Here is a 10,623-nt window from a genome sequence, read left to right on the forward strand (position 1 = left end):
GGGGCTGTGTTCACAGGGAGAGAGAGAGTGAGAGGGAGAGAAAAATTAGGTTTAAAAAAAACTAATTTTGAAAAATTACAGTTGTGCCCCTACTTGAATTTTGATCGTATCTCTCTCGTTACAACTCGGATGTGAGCCCACTATGTGTCTATAGACTCATCTTGACGTGCCCTACTCAACTGTCCAATTAAAATTTTCAAATTCCTTCCCGATCAAAAAGTCAACTTTTATACTAATAAAATATTCTATGGGCAAAATAGTCTTTTACCTAAATAAATTAATAATTAAAAATTTATTTAGGACCGGGTTGTTACAGTATTAGTGCAAAATTTGTAATTTCAAAAAGTTATGGGCCAAAACCGAAAATACTACATTTTAAATTTGGAATTAATATTTTTGTGTAATTACATGAAGACCCAAAATAGGTCTCGTCTTTGTGGATGCCAAAATTTCAAGGGGGAGGGAGGTTTTGTTGTGTGGTCCCACTTGTCATGACATTCCAAATTATACCTATAAAGCATCTTTATTTGCATTGGCCAATTTAAAAAGATGAAATGGCAATTGGAGACACAAGGTACAATCCTATGGCCCTTGTCATAAAATGTTTTTTACTAACATGTAACCATCATATCTCATACAATTCCATAAATCAAAAAGCAATATTCTCTAGGGATCAACAAGAACTTTTCATGAAAATCTCAAGAACATAAAGAACATTCTTATTCTTTCAAAATCGGTTTATAAAATCCCAAAATCTTGGAAAAATCATATTTGTGTTTAGAATTTCAAGACCAACACAACTATATAAATTAGATAAGCAAGAAAACATACACAAGAGCAAAAACCCAATGATGCCACCACCTCCTTTGTCCATTTTTGAAAAATCTCTTTCATGCAACATACAAAATTCTAAGTATCAAGTAGACATGTGAATCAATCATGAAAGATATGACATTTTATAACAATTATAACCATGAAACTAAGCCCATATTCTTTCTACAACTCAAAAGAGTGCACCTTTTCATAGAACCTAGCTGTGATACCACTTGAAGGGAATATTGTGGGAATGATGTTGTTTAGAGATGTCTAAAAACTCTGCAACCAAACTTTGAGAGTATAAATCACCTAGCATGCCATATCTAATATGAAATCAAAGTAAGAGCGGAAGCATTAAATAAACGAGGGATTCATGCAAGTCTCATTTGGTCCCAATCTTTATAAGTCTATGAAAGTGTGCACCAAAGACTCTCTAAATCCTATTTGAGAGAAAGATAAGATGTTCATACCCTTGGAGCGAATCTTGAAACTAAGAATGGTGTTCAAGTAGAGGGAGTGGTGGCTCTCCCTTTGATGTTGATTCTCCACCTTGTAGTCCCTAATTAAAATTAAAATGTACAAAATAGATATTTCTACCTGAAATTACTAAAAAATATTAATTTTTTATGGTAGGTTTTGTATTTATTTCATACTTTATATAATATAAGTCTTTTAATATAATATATGTTTGTTATATGATATATGAGACCACTTAAAAGAAATGAAAAGAAATTTTTTGTATATCAATGAAGGAAGTAAAGATGTGGAAAACAAGACAGGGATTCTCTACAATGACATTGTAGACCAATTGAAAGGGATGTAGCACAGCTTGGTAGCGCGTTTGTTTTGGGTACGAAATGTCACGGGTTCAAATCCTGTCATCCCTACCTATTACTTATCTTATGAGTAGTAACTAGGGATCAATTGAGATAAATTGGACATACATAATAAATCTTTAATTTTATGATATATATGCAAGATGAATTGGGGCTCTCCAAATAGGTACAAAACTCTTCACCAAGGATTGAATGGGATGAGAGAATGAGTAGACAACAAGTGAAGAGTGGTGCTAGTACCTTCACTTGATGTGATAGATTCAAGGGGTTAGAGAAAGAGAGCTTGATGTTTTCTCACTTCCAATTTCACCAACTTCAAAAACCCTAGGATGATAGGATTCCATAAAAACGCCCCCAAGCCCTAGTGCAGTCATACCACCCCCCCTTCTCTCTCTTTTGTGTGTCATCTTTTTCTATCTTGGTCCAACACATTAATCCTATAATGTGTCACATATGTGCCGAAGTCCATATGGTCAAATCCCTTTTGAATTTCCAAGTCATATGGGACCTTTAATTAAAGTTTCATAACTTTAATTGAATAATTAAATTAATCTAGTGACTTGACTAATTCAATCACTCACTTGTCTAACGAGTGTTGGTCCCGGTCATCCTTAGTTGATCATGTCAAATGTCGGGTCAACCATTTGACCTTTGACCTTTCACTTTGGACTTTGACCTTTAACTTTTACATTGACTTTGACCAAGTCACAAGATCATTCATTCTCTTCATAATTTCTCAATCGATTCTTTTTTGGTGTGCGATCTTACAGGTTCTAATTAGCAAGGCAGTGGGTATGAATGATTCACTCTTAATCAAGTGTGAATTGTATCCCTCTATACAATTCTCCCTATTGGCAAAGGCTAATTATAATTAGTCCTTACAAAGCTTCCACAAGCCATGCACCTAGCAGTATGTCATGACTATCCAAGCTAAAAAAAATTCATTTAGAGAACCTAGTTAATTTGTGATTACAATGCAATTCGATCCTTCTCTAATTCAATACTCTATGTCATATTCTCATGATATGGTAAACTTGTGTCAAAATCCCTAATATGAAATCTTTTGATTATATGATTCAATTTGATGAAATTGCAAACGTTCTTATTTCAATTTCATCCAATACTTTGGCCAAAGATTCACAAATCATATCTTTAGAGTATTTTCTCTTCTTACTAAGAGCAGAGATTCCTTATTGTACATTCACCTGTCTCTGCATACACTCTAAGAATCCTGAGAAACACCTTTAAGTCATATTATTTTAATACGACCGTACAGTGCTCTCAAAGAGAAACAACATATACACAAGACAACTATGATATCTCAAGTCTAAGGATTAATTTGCATTATCACAACTTAGAATTCTTTGTTTGACACTTGTGAGTAAGACTTCCATAAGGAATTATAGAGTTGATCACATTCAGTGGACTTCATCTTCTATAGAGCACCTACACATCTGTCTCAGTGTCTCTACACAAATGACTTGAGACTAGTCATCCTCCTAATTGAGCAGACATAATGTGTACCATTCTTTGCGGGTCACCATTGTCCAATTAGTGATTCTATGACTAGGAACATTTTAGGATACGATATTTATATGTATGGAAAGGTCTCATGCGACTAACTTCTTTATACCACTTTCCATTTATATCTTAATCCGTGGACTTGTTACTTTGTGTACGTTATGTATCTAAAGCAATGTTCTTGCCCCTTTACTATTATATAGTATTTCCTTAAAATTATCCATTTTATATTGGCTTCTAGGGACATATCTAACAACTCATATACCATTTTGCTCAAAATTCTCAGTAAAGTTTTATTTGTGGCCTCCGCTTGACCATTTCCGTGTGGGTAATAAGGCATGGAGCAATGATGCTTGATACCGTAGCCACTAAGTGTTGAGTTCACTTGCATGTTAACAAAAGGCATGCCATTGTCGGTGACTTTTTGTATGGGATTCCAAACCTGCACACAATGTATTCAAGAATGAAATTTGAGATAACAGCCCAGCCCCTGTGGCCTTTCGAAGAGGAATTGCTTCAACCTATTTTGTGAAGTACTCAGTGGCTGTAAGGATCCACATGTAACCGTCAAAAGGTGGATGGATAGTCCCAATTAAGTCAAGCCCCCAAGTATGAAAAGGCAAAGGAGTGTGCATGTCCTGCAATAGTGTGGGAGGCTTGTGGCTTAGGTTGGCATGGATTTGGCATCGTTCTTCATGGTAGGCTAGTAGTACCCAAAACTTAGCAGCTGCCAGTGAAGCCTCTTCATTCTCCAACATGTATTTCCTGCATGACTTAATGTGCCTCTAATCCTCCTAAGCACTTTAACGGCTCACCATTGAACCCTTTATGATAGAGGGTCGATCCACCTATGAAGTACCTTTTTGCTGTCTTTTTAAGTTTGTGAGCATGTTTGGAGTTGGTTGGTAGAGTTCCTTCGATGAAGATTGCTAAGTATGGAGCCCTCAAATCTTCTGCGAATGAGATGGTGAAAGATTCTTCCATGGAGGGTATCGTAAAACACCTAGGGCAATTGGCCTGAATTTCGGATGCTTGTCTCTTCATTTATGGCCAATAATAACCTATGCGCTGCAGGCGCCGATACAAGCTTATTACTGGCTCCAAGTTGCAAGTGGCATCATGTACCTCTTGCAGCCTCTTTTGTGCTTCTAATATCCTTATGCAATGGGTCAGAACACCTTTTGGGAGACGCCTGTAAAATTCCCAAAAAATGATTGCATAGTCTTTCAAGTCTTTGATGTCGCTTCCTTCGCCTAACTTTTCCTTTACAAGCTTTCTCCAATCACTTTCTTCCAGCAACTCTTCCTGATTCATTCTTTCGACTACTGGCATGACTTTCTTTATTACAATAATATTGGGTTGCTCTATGACAAATGAGAGTTTTGACCCCAATGTAGCTAAAGCATCAGAATATCATTTAGTGATCCCTGGAATGTGTTCTAGCACAATTTGCTTGAAAGAACTAATAAGCCTTTCGGCATTTGTACGATATGGGGCCAAGGTTGCCTCTTTCATAGCGAAGTTCCCTTGCAATTGACTTAACCTCAAATTTGAATCGCCGATGATTTTAATATTTTCTATGCCCATTTCCTTTGCCATAGACAATCCCATAACAAAAGTTTCATACTCAGCCACATTATTTGTGCATGGGAAATTCAGCTTGAACAAGAGGGCCATGGCATGCCCCTTGGGATTGATGAGTACCACATCTGCTCCTCTGCCGTTCGATGTAGAAGAACCATCAAAGTAGAGGATCCATGTTTCCTCTTCTGTATCAATGACTACCATTTCTGGTAGCTCTCCCAGAACTTCTTTGGAGAGGGTGGACTCTTGTACTTCAGGGAATAGAGCCAACATATGAATCACGACTTGTCCCTTGATAGCCCTAGGAATTGTGCATGTGATATCAAACTCGGATAGTTGTAGCAGCCAACATGCAAGGCGTCCTGACAACATCGGTCTCATGAACAAATATCTTACAAGATCGGACTTTACTGTGAGCTACAGCTTGTGAGCAAGGAAGTAATGTACAACCGTTGTGCAGCATAGACAAGGGCAAAGCATAAGAGCTCAGTCTTTGGATATCACGTTTCATCTAACCATAATTGTCTACTCACATAATAAATCGAGCTTTCCTCCCCGTCATGGTTATCCTGGGCAAGCAAAGCCTCAACCGAGGCATTCATTACAGCCACATAAAGAAATAATATAGACAATGGAAAATGGTAGTACAAAATTTGAAGAATTCAAGAAATTACCCTTGAGGGATTTAGACAGCATGAAACACAATATTCATAAGAATCACAACACTCTGAAACTACATTGCAGCCACTGCAGACAAAAGGGAGGCAGGAATGTTGTTAATTTGCTCAATCTTCCGATAAAGAATTTCAGAGTTCTACTTAGTGAAAAACTCACTGACAAGAGAATTTTTCTCCTTTTTCAGGGCAGCAGCGAGACTGTGGATTTAAAGACAGAGCGTCACAGACATGGCCTACAATGCAAATATAGATTATAAATAAGTAAACAAAACATGATACGTTATCAGAAGATTTTTGATAAGTTATAAGCAAAAAAAGGACAAACTTGAAAACTAATGGCACAAGAAGAAACTTAGAGAGGGGCAAGCTGACCATTATCATCAGATAGTAAGTATCTTCCTAGGACCGTATTTTTGCAAATGCGCCTCCCTTGAAATCCAACATCCTTCCTGTAAATTTGAAGGGAAAACGAACATGTTGTAAATTGTAACAGTACGAGCATATCATCAACTAGGGGAGAGCCATAACAAAAATGTACAAAATATAGCACCAAACCACTGAGACACAAGCAATCAAAAGGAGCAATTGTGTTGTGGGATAAACCAAAGAATAAAGAGAAGTACAATAACCCACAGTAACAAATAGCACATAGAATAGCAGTCTGTCACTATTTGACCCAAAGAAAAACATAAGAAATTTCCAATAGTAATGCATCCATATTCTTTTCAAATTCAGTTTCACGAGCAAAATTGGTAGATACTGTATTACGTTTGCTTCTTCTCTGTTAGTTATTGGTAGATACTGTATTAATACTATTAAATAAATAAACAAGAAATAAAACCCATGCCCAGTACGGGAAAGCCATCAAGATTCAAAATTCAGAAGAACATAAACAAGAACCCAAGCAGCATTACCACAAGATTCAACCTTTTGCCCCCATTTCCTCTGTTTTCTCAGCAACCAAAGAGACGAACCAAAATTCTATTGAAAATAGAAAACAGAAAAATAAAAAATGTACCTGATGGCTGAGATTCTTGGGGAGAATTGAAGGATTAATAGGTGAAAGAATAGCAAGAATAAGTTTAATCTGGAAATAGACATTTTCATCTGGGGCAAGGAATATGGAAGTTGAATTTTTGGGCTCTTCTGGTTCTAAGAGATGGTATTAAAATTGGGGGTGGTTTGAATCGAAGATCATCAGGGAGGAGAAAGAAAACTTCTTTCTGATAATTTGGAGAGGCAATGTATATAAAAACCCAACCTTCTCAAGGTTCATAAGAAATGTTAGAAATGGATACTTTTTTAAGCCGTGTACCCATTTTTTAGATTTTCAATTTTACTCTAATTTAAAAAATAAAAACAAAATAGCTTTATTTATAAATATTTTTAAAAATGACAAAAAAATATTTGTGTTTTTGAAAAAGATCTATAGCTGCTACAAATCGAATATGAATATATGTCAATAATTTTTTGAATATCAGACCTAAATTTTAGTTAAACATAATTTGCTACTTCATTCCTTAAATCTATTGTTTCATTATTACATTTCAAATTGATCTTTTGATTACAATCGCTCTCTAAAATAATACTATTTTACTATACTAAGAAAAGACTTCAAGATATTCAAAGTACAAGCCAATTAAAATGAAATTATATACGTTTGTCCAATTTTTAAAATAAAAAAGCTAATTCGATTCCTTATTTGCGTTTTTCCCTAACAAAAAAGAAAATTGTGATCGATGTTAACTTCAAAGTAAAGACACATCAATAAAATAAGGTTTATTTATGTACATGCCCTTTGTACTTTCAAATTTGTCTTAGATTACCACATGTGTTTGGAAACATCTCAAAATACCCCCAAACTTTTAAAAACGATCTTACATTACCCGTTCCGTCAGTATTATAGACGTTCCGTTACTTGGTTTGGGCCCCACTTTGTTTCAATCTTTAACCTTTGGGAATAAGGGTTTTTCAGTTCTAAGAAAGGGGGAAATTGGGTGAGAATGGGAAATTGGAGAAGAGGGCTTATGGTTTATGACAATCTGAGGTGGGCTTCGATTTTGGGAGAATATAGAGAAGAAATCATTGTTTGGCGTTAGACTTTAAGACTAGAAAGTGTGAAGGCGGTGGTGCTTAGAGAATTTCGAGGTTGTCAACCCATATGTAACTGGACCAATTCTCACTCGATTTTCTTGATTTTGGCATGTGCATTGAACTACTGTTAGATTTTTTGTTTTTTTTTTTGGGTATACTTTTTTACTCTGTGCTGATCCTGGTGTGGTCATTATGTGGTCTTTGCGTGTTCCTTGTCTGGTGTGTTGCTGGAGTTTTTTTTCATATACTTTTTTACTCTATGCTGGTCCTGGTGTGGTCCTTATGTGGTCATTGTGTGGTCCTTGTATTGTTCTTGTGTGGTCCTTATTTTGTCTTTGTTACCTTTGTCCATTTCTTAAGTGTATCTTCGTCTTACACAGATAAAGATGCTGACAAGGTTGTCACATTTAAGTTTTTCCATAGAGGTAAACTAGTTAAAAATAGAAAGGACAATGAATGGTCTTATTTGGGTGGTGAAGTCAGTTGGTTTGATTATTATGAGGTTGACTATATGTCCATGTTAGAGCTATTTGGAATGGCTAAAGATTTGGGATATGACAATAGGTATGATGTGAGTTTTTATGGTGAAGAGTTTGGAACTGGTAGACTCATTCAAATAATATAAGATAGTACGCTTTTAGCTTGTATGAGCACGGTACCTAAAAGCAATAGCAGGGTGATAGTTTTGTACTTGAAAGTAGTGAGCCTGACTTCAGGCCAAGTGGGGAATGATAGCAATAATCAAGAATATTCTTGTTCTGAGGATGATGATAGCAGTGATCCAGACTTTGAAGACAGTGACTATGCACAGAGTGATGAAGAGATTGACTTATTGAAGAAGGATGATAACTGGTTTGAAGGTTATGTGGATCATAGTTGCATTGACAATGATCCTAATGCAGAGGAAAATGATGAGTCAGACAATGGAGAAGAGTAACCTACACTTACCTGCCCAAATAGCTCTTCAAGTGAAAATGAAGCAGTAGGTGAACTAAGAAGGAAGAAGAATAGAATGCCAAAAGGTGAAGATTTCATACCTGAAATGAATATGGCAAACCTAGGTTTCAAAATAGGTTTAAAGTTTGCAACTATATATATCGAGAAGTTTAGAAAAGCTGTGAGGATATACTCCATTAATTGTGGAAGGGAGTTGATATTTATGAATAATGTCCATAATAAAATAAAAGTAGTATGTGAAGAGGGCTGTCCTTTTGTTATCCATGCTTCAAGTGTTAGTGGTTGCACTTACCTGCAGGTGAAAATCTTTAATTCTACACATGTTTGTAGTAAGGGGACTAAAAATATACATGCCACTGCTAGCTGGTTGGCTGAAAGATATTCTAAGCAGTTAAGGCTTGATCCAAATTGGATTGCTTCTTCCTTTGCAGAGCAAGTTCACCAAGACTATGGTTACAGACCATCTGGATCAACTGTGTACGGAGCAAGAGCCATGACAGTTCACATTGTAGAGGGGTCTTACAGTGAACAATATGAAGTATTGTGGGATTATTGTCATGAGTTAAGAACCAGAAATGTGGGAAGTACAGTTATCATTAAATCTAAAATGGAAGGTGATAGGCCACAGTTTCAGAGGATTTACATCTGTCTTGTAGCCTACAAGAATGGGTTTTTAGATGGTTGTAGGCCTGTGGTTTGCTTAGATGGGTGTTATGTCAAAGGGCCTCACCCTGAGCAAGTGCTTTCTGCAATGGGAGTTGATGCAAATAACAGAATATTTCCACTTGCCTATGCATATGTAGAGATTGAGAGCAATTCAACGTGGTTGTGGTTTTTAGAATTATTGAGTGGTGATCTAAATATTAGGAATAGCCATGGTTATGTATTTATGACTGACAAACAAAAAAGGTTAATAGATGTTGTGGATGCTCTATTCCCTCATGCATAGCATAGATATTATTTGAAACATCTGTATGGAAACTTCTATTTGGAACATAGAGGTTTTGCTTTGAAACATCAAATCGAAGTAATTGCTAAGGCCACAACAGTGCATAGATGAGAAAGATGTTGGAGTTGTCTAAACCTGCACATGATTGACTTACAGAGAAAGATCCTAGGCACTGGAGTAGGGCATATTTCAAGAGTGATTCCAAGTGTGACATGATGATGAACAACCTATGTGAGGCATTCAACCGTAACATAATGGATGCCAGAGACAAGCCTGTTTTAACTATGCTAGAAAGAATTCGATTGTATGTAATGTTGTTGATGGCTGGAAGAAGGTTTTCTGTGAGAAATGGCATGGACAAGTTGGGCCAAAAATTAGAAATATATTAGAGAAAAACAAAGGAAAAGCTCAGTGGTGCATTCCTAAGGCTGCTGGATAGAATAAGTTTGAAGTAATGCACCATAGTGGCTGCAACTTTGCTGTTGATTTGAATGCCCACTCTTGTTCATGTCATGTCTGGGATTTGAATGGAATACCATGTTTGCATGCTTATGCTGGAATAAGTTGGTTTCATGGGAATCCAAAGGACTTTTGTGATGCAGTGTACAAGAAATAGGCTTATTTGAAAGCCTATGAACCAATGATTATGCCTATGACTAGCGAAAATCAGTGGATAAAGATTAATTTACCTCCATTACTCCCTCCGAAATACCACAAGCAGCCTGGTAGGCCTAAGAAGACAAGAAAACAAGTTATTAATGAACCTAAACAACCTGCTAATCCATATAAGCTTCCTATGTATGGCATCCCTTTAAAGTGTGGCAATTGCGATGGAGAATGGCATAATCGAATTAGTTGTAAGGTATGTGTCATTATCCAAAATTGCTTTACATTTAAATCTATATTTGATTTGGTTTCTAACATGATGACTTTGCTCATTAGGAACCTAGAAATCTCAAGCCTACCAAATTACAAAACATATTACTCTTAATTCCTCCTAATTCCTCCTAATTCATCTTCATGGCAAACACTACCAACCAGGAAAGCAGCATAGCAGCCCACAATATGTTTGACTTTGCTCGAATCTTTGCATTTTCCTTCTCCACCCTATCAATCTTCCTCAGCAAACTAAGTATCAAAGACTTTGAATGCTCACACATTTCTGCATCAAACCACTGAAAAAACCTAC

The 10,623-nt window shown here is 36.4% G+C and overlaps 2 protein-coding genes across 2 annotated transcripts; both read right to left on the reverse strand.

Annotated features, from left to right (window-relative positions):
- On the reverse strand, nt 3,735–6,681 carry LOC18788258 (UPF0454 protein C12orf49 homolog). Its single transcript, XM_007223954.2, has 5 exons — nt 6,453–6,681; nt 5,807–5,883; nt 5,592–5,667; nt 5,432–5,504; nt 3,735–5,326 (listed from the first exon to the last, which is right to left on the reverse strand). The coding sequence occupies exons 1-5, from the start codon at nt 6,539–6,541 to the stop codon at nt 5,258–5,260; spliced, it is 384 nt and encodes a 127-aa protein (XP_007224016.2). The 5' UTR covers nt 6,542–6,681; the 3' UTR covers nt 3,735–5,257.
- Nucleotides 4,587–5,129, reverse strand: LOC18790510. Its single transcript, XM_020554956.1, has one exon. The coding sequence runs from the start codon at nt 5,127–5,129 to the stop codon at nt 4,587–4,589; it is 543 nt and encodes a 180-aa protein (XP_020410545.1).

Source organism: Prunus persica, chromosome G1 (assembly GCF_000346465.2).
Source record: "Prunus persica cultivar Lovell chromosome G1, Prunus_persica_NCBIv2, whole genome shotgun sequence".
Taxonomy (NCBI): Eukaryota; Viridiplantae; Streptophyta; class Magnoliopsida; order Rosales; family Rosaceae; genus Prunus; species Prunus persica.

Bases quoted from the DNA above. Each gene is read 5' to 3' on its own strand.
- LOC18790510 (XM_020554956.1), bottom strand. From the start codon at position 5,129: ATGTTGTCAGGACGCCTTGCATGTTGGCTGCTACAACTATCCGAGTTT.
- LOC18788258 (XM_007223954.2), bottom strand. From the start codon at position 6,541: ATGAAAATGTCTATTTCCAGATTAAACTTATTCTTGCTATTCTTTCAC. The intron at 5,884-6,452 runs GTACATTTTTTA...TCAAATTTACAG, and splicing joins CCAAGAATCTCAGCCATCAG to GAAGGATGTTGGATTTCAAG. The intron at 5,668-5,806 runs GTCAGCTTGCCC...TTTGCATTGTAG, and splicing joins CTTACTATCTGATGATAATG to GCCATGTCTGTGACGCTCTG.